The sequence below is a fragment of the Emys orbicularis genome, chromosome 2 (genome assembly GCF_028017835.1).
Source record: "Emys orbicularis isolate rEmyOrb1 chromosome 2, rEmyOrb1.hap1, whole genome shotgun sequence".
Lineage (NCBI taxonomy): Eukaryota > Metazoa > Chordata > Testudines > Emydidae > Emys > Emys orbicularis.
In genome coordinates this window covers 495723-519440 of record NC_088684.1, presented here as the reverse complement: position 1 = coordinate 519440, position 23718 = coordinate 495723, and the positions used below count along the sequence as shown (strand labels likewise).

Sequence of the window (23718 nt, the reverse complement as noted above, 5' to 3'; positions counted from 1 at the left end):
AGACAACGCTGGAGCCAGAGTACCAATTTGACCTGGGGAAAGCGACTGGCCATTTGGTGTGCAAGTAAACTAATGTGATGCGATATTTGGTATTGTGACCAATATCAAAGTTTTGTTTGTCTGGGTGGTAAGATGGGCTGGAGAGCCTAAGGCGACTGTCTGTGACTCCATGGTAATACTGGTATAGTGATCCAGGAGTGCACATTTGTTACTGGCTTGGTGAAATCTAATTATAGAAAATACACCAGTTTGGGGTGTCTTCCCTGTTTTCTGACAGCCTGACCTGAGATTGGCACTCACTGTTGAAAGCCATACCAAACAGCGTGGCAGGGTGATATGTACATCTTTCATGTCTTTAGACCGTACAATTACATAGTCCAGCATGTGCCACTGTTTTGACCTGGGATGCATCCGTGTTGTCTTATATTTGTTGGCTTGTTGGAAGACTGTTGGGAATAGTGAGATTGAACTTGGCACATGTGAAGAGAAGTAGTTGGCCATTTGAGTTTGACCATCCAATGTCGTGATGGCCTAGCACTCTGCTCCACGTGTCAGAGTCAGCTCCTACATGTGCATTTAAAATCTTCAAGTACAATGTCCTAGTGTGGCACCCCTCTGATGAACCCGCTGAAATCTTCATAAAACAGTTCCTTGACCTCATCTGTATGAGTCATTGTTGGCACCTAGCTACTGATGATGGTGGCATACAGGGAACATTTTATGCAGAGCACTATAAGTCGGTCATTGACTCCATTGGGGAGTGAGTCATGCTTACAGGGAATGTCAGACTGTATGGTGAACCCTACCCCCGACTGTCTCAGCTCATCCATGGCCTTTCCAGGCTAGTAGAAGGTGTAGCCTGCTCACATCTCCTCAAGCTGAGACTCATCAGCGAGTCTGGTTTCACTGACAGCAGTGTCTGTTACATCTCTTCAGTGTTTTGGCAATAAGGGCTGTTCATTATTGGTAAGGGGTGTGGTGTTTTTTTTGCCAGCATAATTATGCTGAAATAACCCTAGTGTAGATGCAAGTGTACCTGTACAAGGTGCTGTATAACTGTGTTCACACTAGGTAGATAAATCCTACGCCTGTGTTTGCAGTTACTCTGCTGTTACACTCCATTTGCACTAGATATATGGTGTCATACAAATGTCTTTCATGGACTGTGGAATGCATCCTAGGCCTATATCTTTGCTTGTAGAAAAATTCTATGTGAAAAATAGTATGTTCTCCTGTATTAAAGCTATAATTCACACACACAAGAGCTAAACGTCCCTTTGGCATTTTCTGAGTCTTGCCAAGTTAGTAGTTTTTTGCATGAAATTCTATAGCATCATAGAAATTAAGGGCTGGAAGGGACCTCAAGAGGTCATTAAGTCCAGTCCCCTGGATTGAGGCAGGACCAAGTAAACCTAGACTGTCCTGACTGGTGTTTGTCCAACCTGTTCTTAAAAACCTCCAATGATGAGGATTCCACTACCTCCTTTGCAAGCCTATTCCAAAACGTAACTATTTATCTTCTCATAGTTAACTTTATCTAATTTCTAACCTGAATCTCCCTTGCTAGAGTCTGTGGGGGAGGATGACAGATATAGCCTCTGAAATTCTTACTCTGACCTGAGGCCTTGGCTGGAGCTGACAATTTCATGTCTATTTGACACCTGTTTCCTTACTATTAAACTCCTTTATGCTAGTTAAGCTGAATTAAATAGCACTTATCATTCACTATCATGAGGCTGTTAGTTTGCTGCTGATATTGCTCTCCCCATGCCCTGTGGCTTATGGAAGTATAGGAGACAGTAGGAGTCTAAATTTATATAGGCACCTTTCATCTTAAAGCACTTCTTCTGTACAGCCTTACCAAATGAGTGGCAATGCTTTATAGTCTCTCTAATACACATACATAAGCAACTGTATTTCTTAAGGTCTGGTTTGAGAAACCTACACAATAAACTGCATAGGTCTTGGCCTATTGACTGTGAAGAGCTGACTTGAACTAGTAGCTCTAGGAAGTAGTAGTATTTCAAACCCTGCTGCTGGGAGCCCTTAGCCAACCCCTCCAGCAGGGTGGACAGCTCCATTCATGGCATAGGTACTGTCTACCTGCTTTTCATATAACCTTTCTCCCCCTTATCTGGCCTCTGTAGAAGGCAGAAGACATTGTTCTCTACTATGCAGTGCTGCGCTAGGCCTGTATCTTACTGTGACGGGGTGGGACTCACCACCTCGGTGCCTCCTGCTGGCCGTGCTGGGAATTAACTCTTGGTGCCGGTGCGCCATCCTCTAGTGGTGTCTCACCGCCGTCACTTCTGCTCCACCTCTAAGACCCCGCGTCATTCCCCAGACTGTGGTATCCTCTTCTGGGCACAGCCGGGCTGTGCCCCACTCCACTTTCCCCCCGCTTCCGGGGGAACCAGCTGTCTTTAGTCCATCCACTTGCCACTGTGGCCTACTGTAGCCTTCGGTCTAACCCCTCATCTCAAGGGGTAAACTGCAGTCCGAATACTGGCCATCCCCTCTGTGGCAAGCAGAGAGGGGGGGGAGGCAGGGCCCACCTGCTACTCCGGTCTCTGACCCAGCGGCCATGTGCTGCTGCTCCTTCAACCCCCGCCGCCAATTTCCCTGGGCCACTTCCCTGTAGCCCTAGCACCTTCCCAGCCCTTTGTATCAGGGTCCTCAGGCTAGGGCTCCCTATTGCTCCCCTGCCCAGCACTGCTGTATCTAAGGTACTCCTCTAAGGCAGCAGTCCTTCTCCCTTGCGCTCTAGGGAGGGACTGACTCTGCTCTGTTGAGCAGCCCTTCTTTTATATGGCCTTCTCTGGCCCTGATTGGCTGTTCCAACAAACCTTCTCCTGAATGGCTCTCTACAAGCACTCCTCCCACTGGTTGGGTTTTGCACAGCCTCCCTGAGGACTGCTTTAATCCTCCATCTACCTGTGTGGGGCAGTTGCCCGGCCACACACTTGGGGGGTGGGGGGGGCTCCATCTCCCCAGTTTCTCCCTCAGCTGGGCCTGCAGGATGTCTCACTCCTGCCTCAGGCTCTCTACTACGAGGTGCAACCTGCTTCACTCTTCCAGGGTCTGGGTCCCCACCATAGCCTCCCTGAGGGCTGCTTTAACCCTCCATCTACCTGTGTGGGGCAGCCACCCAACCACACGTATTGAACAGATTTTGTTACCCCTGGCAGCCCTCAGTGTGGCTCATTCATGTCAATGCCCCATTCTTAAGGTGGGGGCGGTCACCTAGTAAAGAAGGGTCAGACCGAGGTCTAACTCTCAGGCCCATGGGTAGCTGTCTAGATAGGTCACTCAGCCTCTGGGTCTGTTTTCTGGTCTACTCTAAAGGTCTCCTTGTGCTTGCTGCACCTGGCTAGCCACCTGTGGCTTATTGGCAGACACGATAATTACATAGATTAGAAGTCATTTCTGTGTGTATGGTTCTGTAGTGTAATGATTAAGACATAAGTCTGTTCCCAGCTTTACCACAAACTTCCTGTGTGACCCTGAGTGAGACGCTTACCCTCTCTGAGGTTATCTAACAATCCTAGGCCGATAGCTGTAGAGTGGGAGTAGTTTATACTTGTGTTGCAGTAGAGTTCAAAGACCCCCAATCAGGAATTAGGCCCACTTTGTGCTACGCACCGTACACACGAGTCCCTGCCTCGTCATGGAAGCTGTTTTGAGAATCCACCAAGGGCCAAATTATGTCCTCCTTTCTCATGGTGAGTAGCCCACTCTGCAAGTAGTCTAGGTGAGGAGTCTTTGGAACATGGTCCCTGACATCTCTGCAGTGATTCAAGGAACACAGCAATTGCTGCAGCCCTGTAGCCCATCTAGTCCAGAATTCAGTCTCTGACCCTGGCCAGTACCAGCTGCAAGAAACTCCCTACTGGACAATGATGGAGTCAGCTGCCTATAGAGAGAGCCTCTTGCCTCGCCCTATCTAACACATTAGCTGTGTTCCCAGTCTCCTGTTTTGAATGTTGCTTAGCTCTTAGTCTCAGAGGTTCCTTGTTATGAGCTGTCCAGGCTATGAGTATCTTTCATGATAGATTTCAGAGCAGTAGCCGTGTTAGTCCGATGAAGTGGGTTTTAGCCCACGAAAGCTTATGCTCAAATAAATTTGTTAGTCTCTAAGGTGTCACAAGTACTCCTCGTTCTTTTTTCGTGATAGAGGCTTGCCTTCTGTCAGTAGAGTTTTCTATAGACGCGCATGTGCACCATCTTCCTTAGCTGATCATTTTGAGCATAGGGTATGTCTACACTGCCCACGTTATGGTGCGGCCGCAGCAGCGCTGCCGTGTAGGTGATTTAAAAAAACAAACACTGAACGAGTGGTGGTAGCTTTATCGCCGGGAGCTGTGACACCCGGCGATAAAGCGCTGTCTATACTGGTGCTTTTCAGCGCTAAAACTTTTGTCGCTTGGGTTTTTTGTTTTTGTTTTTTTTCACACCCCGAATGACAAAAGTTTTAGCACTGAAAGTGGCAGTGTAGACACAGCTATAGTGACAAAAACCTGCACCTTACCTACTGCCCGTTCAGCTTTCAATGGGTCATACTCCTGACCAGCCTCAAGGGGGTCCCTGAATGGCTGATTGCCTCTGCAAGGCTTGCTTCCTGCCCCAGTTCCAGCACACTTCCTCCCTCCTCTCCTCCATGGCACTGGTCACAGGAATTGTTTGTGTGGGGGCAGTGAATGTGGTCTCTCACGTGGACTCCCAAATGGTTGGGCTGAGCCATGGCCTCAAGTGAGGGGGTTTGAATGGAAACTTCATACAGCCGTAGCCCTGCTGCTTACAGTGTACACGTTACGGCCCAACACCTAGTGCTTTTGGTGCTGTAGCTTATTTCTTTGGTACCCATGCAGAGCCAAGTAGGGTCCTAAGGGAACAGGGAATAGTTCTCCAAAGCTCTGGAGAGCAAGGTACAGTTACCAGCTCAGTGCCCAGGCTGGCTGGCTCCCTCCCTCCCTCCTGAGTGGCCCTGTCTTGCAGTAGCTGAAACCTGTCCATGGCCTTCACAGGGCTAAGACAGTGATCCTGCTCAGTTGGAACATGGTGTGAGCAGGCGCCCTTTGGTATGAGGGGGCCCCAATCTCTGGGACCCAGACACCTCCCAGAGAATGGAGAATGTGTATGAAATAGAGCATTGGTCCCAGAGACAGGGTGCCACCCTGAGAGGGGAAGGTGTATAAAATGTAGCAAGAGACTGATCAGGCGGCTGGGTCCTGACTAACAATGGGAGGTCTTGAGAAATTAGATAAATATTTCTGGTATCAGCTGTAAGCTGGGATGGCAAGCCAGGAATTGTTACTATTCCTCTTTTATAATGGGCGGCTCAGACCCCTACAACGTATGTAGATTACAGCTGACATGGACTCTACAAGTCTCAGTCTGTTCTACCATAGTCCCTGAGAGCACTCTCTCTACATCACATGAGAAGATGAAACCTAGGGCGGGGATCTCCCCACATTCCTGAGTGGAGACTGATGTAGAAAAACATTGAGCTTCTCAGCAATATCCTTATTCTCCTTAACTGCTTCCTCCTACCTGCGATGCCCAGCATCCCCTTGAATCTGCTTGTGGGCTTCCTGTTCCAGACCGACTGATAGCCTCTTGCTAATCTCTCTCCTTGCATCCATGTCACCTGCCATTCTGTATGCTCCTTTCTGTTGACATACATGGGCTGGCTTTCCATGTCTATGTGGTATCTATTGGTGACTTCATTAATGGAGGCATCTTACGCATTCGTATTCCTGTGATTTTGCTGTGTGCCCGCAAAACAAGCGAAGGCGCTCCCTGCCCTGAAGAGCTTCCAGCCTGCATAGAGGGGAGGGGGGTGATAAGGGGCTGTAGGATAATGGGGTTGGGGCCTGGGCACACTTAATGACTCCATTAACTTCCCTACACCTCTTCTGGATCACCAATGAGTCTGTTAAGCAGCTGGTCCCTACGGCTTCTTGCTCGCTCCCTACATGGATTGTGCCAGATAATTCTAGCTCCACCCCCTTGGCGGCTCAGTCTCGCATTGCTTGTCTCCTTCGTGGCAGCTGCAGCTTTGAGAGGTGGTGTCTGCAGGAAGGGGCCTGGGCAGAAGGAAGCTGTCCACTGCTGGCAGTTGTGTAGGGCTGGGATAAGTAGGTAGGATGAGATCCCCTGTGGAGCTGTTGCTGCTTTCTCCTTCCAGCCTTTCTTCCGGCTCCTGAACCTACGCAAGCTGGGCCTGAGTGACAATGAGATTCAGAGACTTCCCCCCGAGGTGGCCAACTTCATGCAGCTGGTGGAGCTAGACATCTCTCGCAATGGTAAGGCTGACCAGGCAGGGAACATGGGGGTCCTTGTCAGGAGCCCAGTACCAGGCTCTTCCAGCACCCCAGTGCTCCATGGGCCACCCAGTGTCACCAGGACATCAGTGCCTGTGCCCGAAGGAGGATGTGCCCTTCAGGAGCCTCCTAGAGGGAAGTCTGCTGGGAGCTGCTTTTGTGCCATGGAGTCTCCATGTCTCCATTCTCCCACTGTGTGACGGGCTCTCACTGGGGCCTCCCTTGTCCCCACAAATTCAGATGGGAAATAAGGTGTACGTTTTTAATAGTGATAGTAATTAACCACTGGAACAATTGACCAAGGGTTGTGGTGGATTTTCCATCACTGCTAATTTTTAAACAAAGTCTGAATGTTTTTCTAAACGCTCTGCTCTAGGGAGTAGTTTGGGGAAGTTCTGTGGTCTGTGCTATACAGGAGGTCAGACTAGATGATCATAGTGGTCCCTTCTGGCCTTGAAATCTATGAATCCATGTGATGGGCTTTTGCCCTACACCCTTATCCCCACGTGACTGGATCTTACTGTGGTCTTTTTTCCCTCTTTGCTTCAGACATTCCAGAAATCCCTGAAAGCATCAAATTCTGCAAATCCCTGGAGATTGCTGACTTCAGTGGGAATCCCCTATCCAGGTAGGGAGGGGCAGAGGAGGGGCAGGCAGTCTCCTCTCCTGGCTGAACTCGGTGCATGGGGTGAGGAAGGGGGAAGCACCCTATTCTCTCCAGCTTGTCTTGCCCAGCAGCTCGTATTGGACCTTCTCTAGAAGTAAAATAGAAAGAGGCAAAGCCTGTGACACCCCCTCCTCCCCCTCCCCCCCCGATTCACTTGCTGTCCTGGCACCTTGGCTCACATTGCACGGGGGGACCCTTTGAAGCCCTGCAGTCCTCTCCCCTTTGTTGAGACTGCAACCAGGGGGAATGTTTGCCCTTTGCTTAGTGGTGCTGCTGGTGTTTGTGATGTGGCCACTTGCCTCTGGGAACTGGTTTGAGAACCCTGCCTCAACAGGACAGGCAGGAATAACTGCGTCACTGCAGGACTTGGGAGAAGGGTTCATGTTTCTTTGTCAGCCCCTAGGTGCTCTGCTCTTGGTGTCCCTCTGGTAACTCAGCCCTGCTGGCCCCCAGAACCTTTCTGTGGCTCTGCTCTGAGCTCCCTCCCTTTTGTCAGCATCTCTCTGCTAATACAGTTCCTGGAGCTGAGCACATGGTCTCAGGGAGTCTACAGGGAACCTTATGGAGAGGGACTCTCCCCCTTCCTGTCCCATCCTGATGCCTTTGTAGCCCTTACTCCTGTGTCCTTTTGGGACTCCTCTCCCATAGGCGCCAACTTTCCCCGGCGCCGGTGGGTGCTCGTGCCCCCCCAGCCCCGCCCCTGCCCCCATTCCAACCCCTTCCCCAAAGTCTCCGCCCCCTCCCTGCCCCTATTGGACCCTTTCCCCAAATCCCTGCCCCAGCCCCGCCTCTTCCCCAAGCGTGCCGCATTCCCCCTCCTCCCAGCCGCACGAAACAGCTGTTTCGCGGCACAAGTGCTGGGAGCTAGGGGGAAAAAGCAGGCAGGCAGCACGCTCAGGGGAGGAGGCGGAGGCAGAGGTGAGCGGGGGGGGCGGGAAGCTGCCGGTGGGTGCTGAGTACCCACCAATTTTTCCAAGTGGGTGCTCCAGCCCCGGAGCACCCACAGAGTCAGTGCCTATGTCCTCTCCCCTCCACTACAGAGTCTGAGGTGTCCACTTTCCACTCGGTGACATTATGCCCCAACCTCCATTACAGTCCTTGGAGACGGAGACTCCCTTTTCTCCTGCCCTACCCAATTTGTACTTTGTGGGCACCAAGGCCTCTGCAGACTGTGTGCCCCTTTAAATCAGAGTTAGCTCTCTGCTGCCTCCTTGTGGTGCTGGTACGTGAGCATAGGATTTGCCAGACAGGATCAGAACTGCCTCCAATGTGTGTGATTCCTCCATAATGCATCTGGGCAGTAGGTATTGTCCTTTGTTTGGAATGGGTAGGGCCGCAGTGAGTTCCTCTCCCTATGTAAAGGTTTGCAGGGATAGGGATTAGCTTTTCAGGGATGAGGCAGAGGGGACTTGGAGTTGTTTGTTCACAACTGTAATGGTGCTGGTTTTGTCACTTCCTGTCAGGGATGGTCTATATAATGCTTAGTCTTGCCATGAGTACAGGGGACTGGACTAGATGACCTACCAAGGTCCCTTCCAGGCCTACGAGTCTGTTTCCTCCATAGGCTTCCTGAGGGCTTCACCCAGCTGCGGAGCCTGGGCCACCTTGCCCTGAATGATGTATCCCTGCAGAGCCTCCCCAGTGATATCGGGAAGTGAGTGCACTTATGCTTCTTGCTAGTTGTGTGGGGAGTGCAGGGGAGGGGTGGGCAGGAGGAGAGCACCCCCACCATCGTGGAAGGTGCCTGCACCATGGGGGAAAGATCTATTTATCTGAACTCCTTGTGGCCCTAGGAACATTAATGAACTTATCCCCCACACAGTCCAGATGAGTTAGGATCATTGTTCCCGTATCCCAGATGGCAACTGCGGCCCGAGAGGGGAAAGGACTTGCCCACAGGGAGTCTCTGCTGGAGGCAGGGATTGAACCCAGGCCTCCTGAGTCCCACAAGACCATCTTCCTCTCTAGCGCACATCCACCCCTTGCTCCCCTGAAAGTAGCTGCAGTCAGTTCAGTGAGACTCTCAGCATGATGAGCTCGGAGTGCTTAGGCAGAACCCTCAGGGCCCTCTCAGAGGGGGCATGAGCTTCCTTCCCCCAGGGCAGGGCATCACCTTGTGTGGGGGGTTTGATCTCTGGGATGCCAGCTGCTCCATAGGCTGATGCCATCTCTCTCCTGTCCCCTGGACTGGGAACAGCAACCTCCATGGTGTTTTGATAGTAAGTCTCCATTGGCCCTGATAATTTTAGGACATCTTTATTTCAACCCCAGCCCACCTCTGCTACTGGTGTACACCGTGCAGCCATGTATACGAAGGACTGCCCTGAGGGAGGGTCTGAGCATCCGAGTTTGTCCCTGAAGGGTCCCCCCTCCCCCACTCCCCCTCCCAGTGACTCTGGCTTCCTCGCTCCCTTTTCTCTTGCAGTTTGGCAAATCTGGTGACTCTGGAGCTGCGTGAGAACCTGCTCAAGTCCCTCCCCACGTGAGTGTCCTGTCGGGTGACTGTGGGACCTTCCTGGCTGCTCGCCTAGGGGAGCCCCAGGGGCTGACCATCTGCAGTGCAGAGCTCAGCACCCTGGCTATGGGGCCTGCAGGGCTTCGAATGAACAAGCTCTCTCTTTCGCTGAATTATTGGGGGTGGTATGAGGTTTGTTCAAGGCATAAAGGTAGGGAGAGACATTTGGAATCTGTTTAGCTGAGCTCATGGTCACACTGGAGGAGGCAGTGGAATTGGGGGGCTGCTGCTCTGAGGTCTCTGAGGTCCCTGGTGGAACTGCTGAGAACTTCCCTCATTTGTGGGTTAGAGTTAGCAGAAGGTGGTTTTGGAGGGCAAGGGATGATGGTGTTTATGGGGATGTAGGTGAGGATTTGCAGTGTATGATAAAGTAGAGCAAGGGAACTGGGGAATGTGGCGAATTTGTTCCCTTTTTCTTTCAGAGTGTTAGTCTGTATCAGCAAAAACAACAAGGAGTATTTGTGGCACCTTAGAGATTAACACATTATGCCCAAATAAATGTGTTAGTCTCTAAGGTGCCACAAGTACTCCTCATTGTTTTTCCCTTTTTCTGGCACCTTTGCTTTTTTACATGCCTGTCCTGGTCCAGCAGCTCTCACGGGCATGGGGGTGTTGGGCTTCAGTAGAATACTGGCCTTCTCGGGCAGGTGGGGGGTAAGAAGCCAGCCTTAAAGGAGAGAAGTTGAGTCACCAAGAGTTGCTGTAAGGATTTGGAGGAGGGGGTGGGTTGTGACTTCCCTGCAAACAGTAAATTGCTTCATCAGAGGAGGAGATGGAGCACAGGTGCTGGCTGATATGGCTGAACGTAGACCTCCTGTCAGGAACCCCACTGCTGACTCTTGTCCCTAATCCATGGTAGCTCAACCTCAGCTCAGTATCTGCCTGCCAGTCAATCCAAATGCCCACCCCCATGTATCCCTCCATTCTTTTTCAAGTATATGTTTGTGTGAATCCCGCTGTGGGAATGAGTGTGTGCTGCATCCCTGTGAGATGAGTCTTTTGAGTAGCAGTGCCTCTAGGGCTGCGTATGTGTCCTGTGCCTCCTGTTCTCCTCTGTGAAAGGATGAGGGGCAGCAGCCACAACTCTCCCTCGGTTCCTTCTTACTGCCTGGGGGAGCGAGTGTCTGAATCACTGTTCTCCTGATCTTCAAACTAGTCTTTTTCAGGACTGGCTTGGTGAAGGAAATCCTTGCTTTCTTTAATTGGGATGTTCTATTAAAGAAGAAAGGGACCTACCTGTAATGCGGGGCAAGGTGCTTTGTGCCAGCATGACAGACTCTAATCCATCAGGGTTCAAAACCTGCCCATGCTATGTCAGACTCATCCCCCATCTCATTGATGGACACAGCTGTTGCCTCTTCGGTCTGGGGCAGAGCTGTATCCTGGGCAGGCGCTCGTTGCTCTGGTACTTTTCCTGCAGGACCTGCAAAGCCAGGGATGCACTTCCTGTGCAACAGTGCAGGTCACTTCAGACCCAGAGGAAATGACAACCACCAGAGTGGAGCAGAGCGTTGGCCAGCACTTCTCAGGCAGGCCCCACGCCCTGGAATCGGCAGCAAAAGAGCCAATGAAGAGGATGCTGTCAACACTGGCACTTCCACCTTCAACACTGATGCCCTTGGTGCCAACAGCTTCAACGATAGAGTTGGCACCTGTGTCCAAGTCACAGAAGGGTGCTGCCAGGAGAGAATACCCCACAGAGCATAAATGCAGCTTCATACAATATGTGGGGTCATCCCACAAGGAGCGTGAAACATCACTCCTCCAAGGACGGAGCTTCTAAATCCTCTGCTGAGGTGGGAACAGCAGACGATTGCAATATCGGGGCCCACGACTGAACCAATGATGGGCCTGAGATGGGTCCTGGCAAAGGCCCCGATGTCCCCTCCTATTCAGTGTCTGCACTGGACCTGATGCAGAGGTCACCCCACCGTGCAGCCGCACCGTTCAAAGAGGGTTACTTCTCTTAGCCCATTTCAGTTTACTCTTCTCCCCACTGTTAAGCAGGGGTGCCTTTTCTTTGGCTTTAGAGAGTAAGCCCAAGGACACTACTGGAGGTCCCCTGCCAGGAACTCCGCTGCAAGTGAGGCAGGAGTGGCAGTGAGCCAGGCAACCCAGACAAGGCCACAGAGGGTCCTGTGGCACCTTTAAGACTAACAGAAGTATTGGAGCATAAGCTTTCGTGGGTGAGTGCCCACTTCGTCAGATGCAAGTATCCCTATGGCAAGTCACCTTGGCCTCACTGGGGACTGTCATCGCGTGTATCCTGGAGGAGACCCCTTCTCACACTTCCAGGGAGATGAGATCTCGCTGTCAGGGAGCGATGTTGGCCAGACCTCCAACACCAGAGCCTGCTATCAGCAGCCATGAGCTGGAGATAGCAGAAGTTTAACACCAGTGACTCCCATCTCTGCCCGAGAAGTTGTCTTCATCGTGTGATGAGGCAGTGACACCAGCTACTACCCTGGTGGCTGGCCACTTCAAAGCCTTCTAGAATCTCCTGACCCACATAGCAGAGACTCTGAACATCAAAACAACAGTCTTACATGAGAAGTCCCACAAGCTGTTTGATATTCTCAGCTTGACTACTTTGACTAGAATTGCCCTCCCCATCTGTACGGGCATACTGGAGCCAGCTAAGGGACTTCGCAAGCCCTGGTCCCTCTCCCCTCCTCCTTTAAATAGGCGAAGAAAAAATACCAGGTGCCCCCAAAGGGCTTTGAACACTTTTACACCCACCCAGACCTGGGATCCTTAGTCATGTCTGCAGTCCAGGGGAAATCCACGTCTTTGGAAGGCACTCTAAAGCACAAAGACCCAAAGAAGTTAGACTTGTTTGGGAGCAAAGCATACTCCTCACTTATGCTCCAGGTGGTGAACTACCAGGCCTTGTTCGCAAAAAATACAACTGCCTCACGTTGGAGAGGGTTGCTCCCGTCCTGTCGAAGATCTCCCTGTCCTCCTGCAGGGGAGTTAAAAGGCCAGAGGGTCAATCAGATGTCACTGGAGGCAGCCATGACACATCTGACACAGCCATGCTGTTAGTGGCCACAGCTGTCACGCTGTTGTGGCTGTTAGTGTCCAAGATACCCAAAAAGATGGAAGTCACCTTCGAGGGCTTGCCCTTTGAGGAGAATGCAGCTCTGTGGTTCCTGAAAGACTCAGGGCTACATTAAGGTCCTTAGGGATTTGCACTCTGGGTCCCCACCAGAAACCCTGTAAGAATCAGCTCCAGGGGAGTCAAAGGACATCATACTCTCAGGGCTGGCAACGTGCATACCCACCTTGGAAAAGATTTTGACATCCTTGGAGATGGCTGTCCTCTGGATTCGCCACCCGCCCCACACCATCAGAGGCAGCAGGTTTGATGGGAGTGCTGAGAGCCACACTGGAGGTGATCCAAAGCCTTCTTGCTGCCTTCCGAAGCTGTCTTGCCCCTGATAGTTTCCATACCTTACACGCTACTTACCCATTCCCCATCCTTCTTCAGGGATGAGAACCTATTATTAAAAGAAGTGGCCTTGTTGTTTTGTCTAGGAGCCTCAGTACCACAGGGGAAGAGGCTTCTACTCCTGATATTTCCTTATCCCAAAGAAAAAGGGGGTCTTTGTCCAGTCCTAGGTCTGAGAAGACTGGACAGGTACACTCGCCATCTCAGATTCAGGATGGTAGTGATTGCCTCCATCGTTCCATCTCTGCAGGCTCAGAGCTGGCTCGTGTCTCTCTGCTTGTAGGATGTGTATGTCCACATAGTCATCACCTGGCCCACAGGAGGTACCCGAGGCTTACAGTGGGGCCAAATCATGACCACAGCAAGGTTCTGCCTTTTGGACTCTCCACAGCACCATGAGTCTTCACAAAGTACCTAGCAGTGGTAGCGGAACACCTGAGAAGACAAGACATCCAGGTCTACCCTTTCCTGGATGACTGGCTAATCAGAGGTAGGTCCCAGCAGGAGACTGCAACAGGCCTACCTTATATTCTCTCCATGTTTGCCCAGCTGGGGCGTCCAGTGAGCTATGAAAAAGTCTTTTATCCATTGTGGATGATAGAGCTCATAGGAGCTGGGATCAACTGCAGATCAGAGAGGGTATAGCTGCCTGAAAAGATCAAACCCTGCTATGATTATATGGACTTGTCTTTGGCTGTTAGGCCAGCATGCACATATGTGACGCTGCTTGCCAGACTTCACTCAAGGCCCCTCCAGCCCTGGATCAGGTCTGTCTACTCCCTGGAAGAGGGTTACCATTCTTATCCCTGTTCCCAGCAAAGATTTAAATCATGGATGCCTCAGGGATAGGCCAGGGAGCCCAGCTGGACCACCTGCAAATGCAAGTGATCTGGTCCCTGGAAGACATGGAACTCACAAGGGCCTGGAACGCAGAGCTGTCAGGCTGGTCTACATGGCATTCCTACCTGTCTTCCAAAACTCCACAGTACAGATCCTGACAGACAGCACCTCTGTGAGGCATTACATAAACAAGCAAGAAGGCACCGATTCATTGCCCCCATGCCTGGAGGCCATCAAATGCTGGGTATGGTGCCACTAACATAAGATAACCCCCGTGGCTCTTTACCTCCTGGGAGTCAGCAATGTCCTGGTGGATTTCTTGAGCAGACAATCTGTGACCAGTCATGAGTGGAGAGCTCCATTAGAGAGTCGATACTGCATCGTTGGGGGGTTCCTGTGAGAGACCTGTTGTTCACCAAGGACAACACAAAGTATCAGAACTTTTTTTTTACCCATAGAGGGCATGAGCCCAGGATCAATACCAGGCACCTTCCTTTGGCAGTGGAACCCAGGGCTTCTTTTTTATGCCTTTCTTCTGGTTCCCCTGATCCTTGGGGTGACTTCCAAAATCAAAAGGGAAAAGGCCACGATTGTTCTCATAACTCCATGCTGGCCCAGGCATTTTTGCTGCAGGTGTCCAGTTAGCTGCCAGTCTAGCTTCCAGGCTACTCATACCTGATCTCGCAGCACCACGGTGAGATAATCCATCCTGACCTGTATCTGACAGCCTGGATGTTAGATGGTTAAGTAGTACAGATAGGGTCTTCTTTAGACACGTCCAGGGGATCCTAATACAGAGGAGGAAGACATCCACCAGAAGAACGTCCTCAAAATGAGAGATTCTTGGGTTATGTGCTCAACAGGGATGTGGGTTTTGATACTGCTGATGCTCGACAGCTTGCTGCATCTGGAACCCTCCATTAAGGTCCACCTCTCAGCAATCGTGGTTTGTCATCTTTACAGTTGTGCTCCATTTTCTCTTTTCTGACGGCCTTGAGGAACTTTGATACCCTGTTATGTACTTACCCATGGGACAAGAACCTGTTCCTACCTGGGACCTGGCCCTTGTCCTTTTGAGATCCTCGAGGGGAGACCCCATGACTGTCTATGTTCCAGCTGGGACGAGCCTCCCAGCCCAGGTACACAGACTTGCGCTGTGGGGCTCGAGCTAGTGCGCTAAAATTAGCTGCTCTGGCGGAGACTCTGGCTAGCCACCCATGCTCCGCAGAGAGGTCAGAGTGGGCCTGAGGTCGGGTGGCTAGCCAGAATCGCCGCCTGAGCTACAACAGCCACAGAGCTATTTTTAGCCTGCTAGCATGAGCCTGTCTACCCGAGCTGGGAGGCACGCTGCCATGCAGACACCCTTTGAGCCCCTTTCAGAATTCTCCTTAGTTCATCTCCTTCTCAAGATGGCCTTCCTAGTCACTATCACTTCAGCCAGGAGAGTGTGCACGCTTCAAACGCTTGTGGCTGACCCTCCCTACATAATCTATCATAGGGACAAAGTGCTGCTGAGACCTCACCCAGGGTGGTCTCACAATTCCAGCTCGCTCACTTAACCTGCCTGCTTTCTTCCTGAGACACCACTCTTAATCAGCAGCCAAATTGCATGTGCCGGGCATTTTCAGAGCCTTACGTTACTACAGAGCCTGAATGGTTTGGTTTTCTGTCTCCCCATTTATTCCTGGTTGTAGCCAACCATTCCAAGGGCCAGGCCATCTCATCACAAAGGATAGCTAAGCACCAACTGACAGGTACGCCTCTTCCACCGCATGTTAACGCTAACTCCACCAGAGCTCTGCCTGCTTCAGAAATGTGCCAGGTTCTGAGATTGCAAGGCAGTAATGTGTAATCCACTGATTTTTGTCAAGCATTATGCATTGGAGTTAGCTGCCAGAGCAGATGCCAAATTCAGGAGAGCAGAACTGGAGTCCGTTTGTTTGCAGTTGATGCGTCTCATTCCACTGTTTGAAAGGGGTGCGTCTTGCCAATCACCTACAGTGGGATTGCACTGACATGCTTGAAGAGAGAATGGTTACCCTGCAGTAAGTGTGGTTCTCTGAGATGTTCTCATTGGTGTGGAACCCCCGACGGACCCTTCACCCCTGCTTTCGGAGTCCTCCTCTAACACAGGATTCAAACTGGGAGGAGTCTTAAGGAGGGTCATGGCTGCTTTATGTCCTCGCCTGGGAACACGAGGAGGTGCAGAGCCCATGTGTGGGCAGCCCTGATAGACACTGCTATTCCAAAGATTCCGGTCTCATACGCATGAGGTGCATGAGATCCACGCTGACTGCAGCATCTCGAAGAACCATGGTCAGTTACTGTAGGAGAACCATTCTTCCCCTGTTGTTTTGATATTTTTGCAGCCTGCCCTTTCGACCAGTGATCTCTTGGCTTTACCATGTACATGCAACCAGACTCTTAAGTTGGCTTGGGGGGCAGAGCAGCTGTCTGCACAGGAGTCTCCTTCCTCAGATGGTGAAAACTGAGCTAGTGAAACCCATCTGAAGAGAATAAAAGGGCAGAAGAGCTGCTGAGGGCTGGGTGGAAGGAGGCTGTGCAGGTGTAAAGGAAGGAAGATCTCTGATCTGAAGGCGTGTGATAGTGACCCATGTTTTGAGAATCAGAGGATGGGATGGGGATGTAGGGCCAGGAGTCAATGCAGATGAACCTGTTCGCCATCTCACTTGGAGTAGTTGCTGTTTTGCCTAGTGATGTGAGGCTGCTGGAGTGGAGACCTACACACCAGCGGTTCCTGGAAGGTCTAGGACGAGTCCCCAGGGATGCAGGCACTGCTCAGCTCCTGCTTTCACCCCGCCCTAGGAACTTGCCCCCAAGGTTGCTGCCAAGACCTGGCTCCCAGGCAGGCTTCTCACAAGACCATATCCAGTGAACACCTTGTCTGCTGTCATCCCTTTGCCTCTTTTTCTGCAGCTCAGTGCCCAGGGTGCTCTCACATCCTCTGCAGGGACAGTGGGGCTCCCAGTCTTGAGGGTAGGGAACTAGAAGTGCTTGCTCACTCCTCTTTCCTGTAACTCAGCTCCTGCAGCCCCTGGAGTGTGTGTCATTTTTCCCTTGAGCTTTTCCCAGTTCTCTCCATCGTCCTGTTCTCAGGGCTTCACCATGGCATAACAGACTAGCAGCAGGCCTGGGCTGTGGAACTCACCTGCTCACATGTCCCTGCTCAAAGCAGGTCTGCTTGAGTTGGAGGAGGAAACGCCAGCAACTCGTCTTCCCTGGGGCTCCCAACGTCACTGAGCCCAGAGCAGACAGGACCTTGTTGGCTTCGGCCACTCTGATAGGAGGTGGGGCAGAGCCCCAACTCGCCTGAGCCCCTTGGCTTGGAGGCACCATGGAAAGAGCTATCTAGACTGACTCTTTGGTCTCCTGGTGCAGGGGAGATTCACAGTGACGTTGACTGGGGAGCTGGGGTCCCTGGTGCTAATCTCTCTCTCTTTCTCCCTCCCCTCAATGGTCTGCAGTTCGCTCTCATTCCTCGTCAAGTTAGAGCAGTTGGATCTTGGTGGCAATGACCTGGAAGTGCTGGTAGGTGAAGCGGATGGGAGGTGGGAGGGGAGGAGGTGGGTGGTGGTTGGGACAGTGCCCCGGTCCCCTTTGGGGATGGATGGACGGGATCTGAAATCACAAGGAGCAGCTGGTGACTCCAGTGTGTCTGTTGCAGCCCAGTCGCTGTTCCCATCATTCTGTTCTCTTGCTGTGTTGGCACTGAGTGGTGTTTTCCTCCATCCTGGTGCACATCTTGCTTCCCCCTCACATCCCATCCCCATTTCTCTGGGGGACTCTCCCCTGCTCTCTAGCTGCCAGAGGATTTATGCCTCTCCAGTTCTGTCGCTTGCCTTTGCTACCTCTGACCTTTGCGTCCCCATCCCAACCACCCCTTGTCATCTGCTTCAGCCCTGCTGGGCTGGCTTGCTGCCCTTCCCCTTTCTGGTTTGGCTTTGCCATTAGAGAGAGACCCCAGCAACTTCCCATGGTATTCCCCAGGGGGTATATATACCCAATCTTAGTATGGCGGCCCTGAGGGCTGCAGACACTGAAACCTCCATCTAGGCCCTTCTACCCCGTGAATGCTGGAGACCAACACAGAATGCCTGGGCGAAACCTGGGCTCAGCTGCTCTTGCGTATTTGTTGCAGCCTTTGACTGAGCAGGAATCCAGGTGTGTTCTGTAGTTTCCACAGCTGCAGAGACAGGTGCCACAGAGTGCTGCTGCAGATCTGGCTTTCCAAGAACTTAACCTCTTGTTGGTGAAGAAAACCTCCTAAAGCGGGAGCCATGTGAGGTGGTGCAGCTCTTTCTGCCAGAACCTGCAGATGACCTGCAAGACTAGTTCTGAGGCATGAACCGCTTCTCAGTGAAGCGTTAACTCCAAAACCTAACTATTATTCTCAAAATGTCAGTGCTGTTCATTCGTTCCACTGCTGATCATTTTAGCAGCGACATCCAGCTAATGTGTATGTCCCTGTGGCTGGCTGGTGGTGGATAATGTTGGTGTAGCAGGGTGGTTGGTTAATATCAAGTTATCTCTGCCCATTCCCACAAGGAGGAAGGAGAAGGGAGATTTATTCCTTCTGAGGCGAAAGCCTCTGAAGCCCTCACTCACCTCTCACCCGTCTGTGGACCAAACAATCTCAATTGTCCCCTTCTAGCCTGCTCCTGGGGAACTTTTGCAGCCAGCATGGCCAATCTAGAAACCCGTAGCACGTGTCAGCTGAGATCCCCCCAATACCTGGTCTTCCGTGTCACGGTACCCTGGCTTGCTTACTTCCCCAGTGGTCTGTGGTGAATGGCCTTGAGAAGGCGGCAGAGCTGCAGCATCTGTCATAGCTGGATTGTGGTGATTTGGGAATAGCAGGTCCTCTCCTGTGGGAAGGGGCTAACACTCTGCTTTCTTGTTCTGTCGCAGCCAGACACTCTGGGAGCACTACCGAACCTGCGGGAGCTCTGGCTAGACCGAAACCAGCTCTCGGCCCTGCCCCCGGTGAGTACCTGTTCCATGGGTGTTGCCTCACTGCTGTGCTCCCTACTCCATCACTCCCTTGAGCCAGGTGGTGTCTCCTCTCCCCTCCCAGGAGCTGGGGAATCTTCGGCGCTTGGTCTGTCTGGATGTGTCTGAGAACAAGCTGGAGCAGCTGCCCAATGAGATCAGCGGGCTGGTGGCACTGACAGACCTACTGCTGTCGCAGAACCTGTTGGAATGCATACCTGCTGGGATTGGTAAGTGCGCTGGAGCGAGGGCCATCGTGTTTGCGTGGGTGCAGTATTACCCCTTGGGGAAGGGAGGTAGCCCTGGATGGGAGAGTGTGGGACAGGAGCAGGGACCATGTGACCTCGTGGATGGTAGCAGTGAGCTAAGCCCTGCTGGGAGGGTACGGGATGGATGATTTGGCTGAGTAGTGTGGGCAGGGCCCATATCACTCTCTGGTGCAGCTCATGTTTGTCTCTCCCTGTGCTCAGGTCAGCTGAAACAGCTCTCCATCCTAAAAGTGGATCAAAATCGGCTGGCTGAGGTGACCGAGTCGATTGGGGACTGTGAGAATCTCTCGGAGCTCATCCTGACAGAGAATGTGCTGACAGTATGTGTTCTGGCAGTCACGCCAGTCCCTATTGTGTTGTTTAGCTCAACCCCTGACTGCTCCGTGCCAGTCTGTCATCTCCTTGGGCTCTGCCCACAGGCTGCAGCTCTGGGAGTTTCATCCAGCACCACAAAGGGCTCAGGGCCCTTGACCTCAACCATGGGCCATAGTCTTCAGTGAGCTGCACCTGCTGTGCTGCCCTCTGGTGATGCGAAACCACAATCCATCCTCGGGAGACCCCCTGGATGAAGCTGATGTCATCTCATGAGTTAGCTGAAGAATCCCCTGGGCTCAGCCCGAGTCCTTCTAGCTCAGTGTCCTGGCTCGGCCAGGGCCAGCACCAGATGACTGCCCTCAACTAGGAAGGAGTTTATATGCATTCTGTTTTTCCCCCCCTATCCAGTGTAACAGTAGATGGGAGCTCCCCCCACAGCCACTGCTCCTGCCCCTCTCCCTACAGTGCCCCCTGCTGGAAGAGGCTGGGGCTGGAGTAGATGGGAGCTCCCCCCAGAGCCAGTGCTCCTGCCCTGCTCCCCACAGTGCCCCATGCTGGGAGAGGCAGCGATTGTGGCTGTGATTCAGAGGGAGGTGGTGATTTTCACCAGCAGTTATGAGTTGCTGAGGGATGTAGGTGTTGCTATTCCTCCCCCTGCCATGAGGTGACAGAGAGCTAAACCTCTTGGCTAGCCAGGATGGGCAGGCATGCAAAACCATGCTTTGAAGTGTCCCTAGCTTCTGTTTGCCAGAAGCTGGGACTGGATAACAGGGGATGGATCACTTGATGGTTACCTGTTCTGTTCATTCCCTCTGAAGCTCCTGCCATTGGCCAACGTGTGAAGACAGGGTACTGGGCTAGATGGACCATTGGTCTGACCCAGTGTAGCCGTTCTTATGTTCTTTCCCCTTTATTTTGCTTTGGGGTTGCGAGTCCCACTGTAGTGAAGCCTTTGGCATCATGGCTTCTGTGCTGTCTCTCCATCTCCCACCCAGGCCTTGCCAAAATCCCTGGGGAAGCTGACAAAGCTGACCAATTTGAATGTGGACCGGAACCGGCTGACAGCACTTCCCTCTGAGATTGGGGGCTGTGCCAGTCTGAATGTGCTGTCCCTGCGTGACAACCGCCTGGCGCTTCTGCCTCCCGAACTTGCCAACACCACGGAGCTGCATGTGCTGGATGTGGCAGGGAACAGGTGAGTGGACAGGGGTAGCCCAGACTTCAGGCATGCCCATCATAGAAGCCACATGGGAAGGAGGAGAACAGAGTGCAGGTGGGCCCTGATGTGCTCTGGAGGGACACGGAATATGGTGTCATCATGTGGAAGATCACAGAAGAGTTCAGAGGGGGTCTGGGCTGGGTGCTGTTCCTGTTCCCCACCCTCAGGAAGACCAGGGCTTTAAAAAGCCCGCTCCTAAGTGACCAGAGGAGCTAGCGAACAGGAGTGGCTAACGGGAGTTTTGCGAAGGAGTTTGGGGGGCTAGATACACTTAACATTCTTTAAACTTAAAGCCAAACCCCCGCCCCACCCTCGATTAAAAACAAAAGAACAAAGGAATGAGCTTCAGGAGTGAAAAGAGAATGCAGGCAGAAGTCTAGCAACACAGTGGGGGCTACCCAGTTTATTGCACCCAATGCAGCATGTATGATTACCTGCCCTATGGGCGGGTGGCATACGTGTGCGTTCGGTGCAAGGAGCTCCTGGCCCTCAGAGACCATGTACAGGTTTGGAGACCAGAGTGGCTGAGCTGGAGGAGCTAAGGGAGACAGAGAGCTACATAGATGAGACTTTCCGGGACACAGTAGAACGTCCCACCCCCGGTCTGACAGCTTCTGTGCTGTTGAGGAGGATGAAAGTCTCAGGGAAGGAGAACATCCAACTGGAGCAGAGGGAAATGATCTCATAGTTGGGACTCTCCTTCCAGATGATGTGTTATCCTCTCGCACTGAGGATACCTCTCCAGAGGAGGGAACTCCAGTTATTAGGAAGAGACGGGTATTAGCAATGGGCGATTCGATCATTCGAAACATAGATAGCTGGGTTTGCGATGATCGGGAGAACCGCATGGTAACTTGCCTGCCTGGTGCGAAGGTTGTGGATCTCTTGAGACATCTAGACAGACTTATGTGTAGTGCTGGGGAGGAGCCAGTGGTCGTGGTACATGTAGGTACCAATGACAAAGGGAAGGATAGGAGGGGTCCTGGAGGCCAAATTTAGGCTGCTAGGGAAGAGATTGAAGTCCAGGATCTCCATGGTAGCATTTTCTGAAATGCTTCCAATTCCACGTGCAGGGCCAGTTAGGCAGAACTGCAGAGTCTCAATGCATGGATGAGATGATGGTGTAGGGAAGAGGGGTTTAGATTTATTAGGAACTGGGGAAACTTTTGGGAAAGGGGAGCCTATACAGAAAGGATAGGCTCCACCTAAACCAAAATGGAACCAGATTGCTGTCACTTAACATTAAAAAAGTCATTGAGCAGTTTTTAAACTAAGGGCTTGGGGAGAGCCAAGAGGTGTGGAGCAGCACGTGGTTCGGACAGAGACATCCCTTAGGGGAAGATCTATTAATGGAGATTCTCTATGTCCTAGTAAGGAGGAGAGGATGGAAGATGATAAAATACAGGTAGGATCTGATGAGAAACAGTCAAATGAAAAAAAGTCCCATTCAATTACATCAGGTAATGTCAGACATCTAAAAAGTGACAAGTTTTTTAAGTGCTTATATACCAATGCTAAAAGTCTAAATAATAAGATGGGTGAACTAGAGTGCCTCGCATTAAATGAGGAAGGCATCACAGAAACTTGGTGGAATGAGGATAATCAATGGGACACAGTAATACCAGGGTACAAAATATATCAGAAGGATGGAACAGGTCGTACTGGTGGAGGAGTGGCATTATATGTGAAAGAAAGTGTAGAATCAAATGAAGTAAAAATCTTAAATGAACCAAACTGTACCATAGAATCTCTATGAATAGTAATTCCATGCTCTAATAATCAGAATAAGCAGTAGGGGTATATTACTAACCACCTGACCGGAATGGTGATAGTGACTGTGAAATGCTCAGGGAGATTAGAGAGGCTATTAAAATAAAAAAACTCAATAATAACGGGGGATTTCAACTATCCCCCCTATTGACTGGGTACATGTTGCCTCAGGATGGGATGCAGAGATAAGGTTTCTTGACACCTTAAATGACTGCTTCTTGGAGCAGCTGGTCCTGGAACCCACAAGAGGAGAGGCAATTCTTGATTTAGTCCCAAGTGGAGCACAGGATCTGGTCCAAGAGGTGAATATAAGCTGGACCGCTTGGTAATAGTGACCATAATATAATTAAATTTAACATCCCTGCGGCGGGGAAAACACCACAGCAGCCCAACTGTAGCATTGAATTTCAGAAAGGGGGACTACACAAAAATGAGGAAATTAGTGTGACAGAAATTAAAAGGTACAGCACCAAAAGTGAAATCCCTGCAACTGCATGGAAACTTTTTAAAGACACCATAATAGAGGCTCAATTTAAATGTATCCCCCAAATTAAATGACATAGTAAGAGAACCAAAAAAGAGCCCCCATATCTAAACAGCAAAGTAAAAGAAGCAGTGAGAGGCAAAAAGGCATCCTTTAAAAAGTGGACGTTAAATTCTAGTGAGGAGCATAAAAGGAGCATAAACACTGGCAAATGAAGTGTAAAAATACAATTAGGAAGGCCAAAAAAAGAATTTGAGGAACAGCTAGACAAAGACTCAAAAAGTAACAGCAAAATTTTTTTTAAGTACATCAGAAGCAGGAAGCCTGCTAAACAACCAGTAGAGCCACTGGACAATCAAGGTGCTAAAGGAGCACTCAAGGACGATAAGACCATTGTGGAGAAATTAAATTAATTCTTTGCATTGGTCTTCATGGCTGAGGATGTTAGGGAGATTCCCAAATCTGAGCCATTCTTTTTAGGTGACAAAGCTGAGGAACTGTCCCAGATTGAGGTGTCATTAAAGGAGATTGTGGAACAAATTGCTAAACTAAACAGTAATAAGTCACCAGGACCAGATGGGATTCACCCAAGAGTTCTAAAGGAACTCAAATATGAAATTACAAAACTACTAACTGAAGTCTGTAACCCATCATTTAAATTGGCTTCTGAACCAAATGACTGGAGGATAGCTACTGTGATGCCAATGTTTAAAAAGGGCTCCAGAGCCGATCCCGGCAATTACAGGCTGGTAAACCTGACTTCAGTATGGGGGAAACTGGTTGAAACTATAGTAAAGAACAAAATTGTCAGACACATAGATGAACATAATTTGTTGGGGAAGAGTCAACATAGTT

General features: G+C 51.1%; 1 protein-coding gene across 1 annotated transcript in view; it reads left to right on the top strand.

The window, feature by feature from the left end:
• SCRIB (scribble planar cell polarity protein) overlaps nt 1-23718 on the top strand; it is a 195944-nt gene that overhangs the window by 27545 nt on the left and 144681 nt on the right. The window contains exons 2-10 of the mRNA XM_065397800.1: nt 6188-6305; nt 6873-6951; nt 8555-8644; nt 9416-9472; nt 17282-17345; nt 18726-18800; nt 18892-19036; nt 19277-19395; nt 20386-20585. Coding sequence (XP_065253872.1) covers nt 6188-6305; nt 6873-6951; nt 8555-8644; nt 9416-9472; nt 17282-17345; nt 18726-18800; nt 18892-19036; nt 19277-19395; nt 20386-20585 — 947 coding nt within the window. The remainder of the gene's footprint in view (nt 1-6187; nt 6306-6872; nt 6952-8554; nt 8645-9415; nt 9473-17281; nt 17346-18725; nt 18801-18891; nt 19037-19276; nt 19396-20385; nt 20586-23718) is intronic.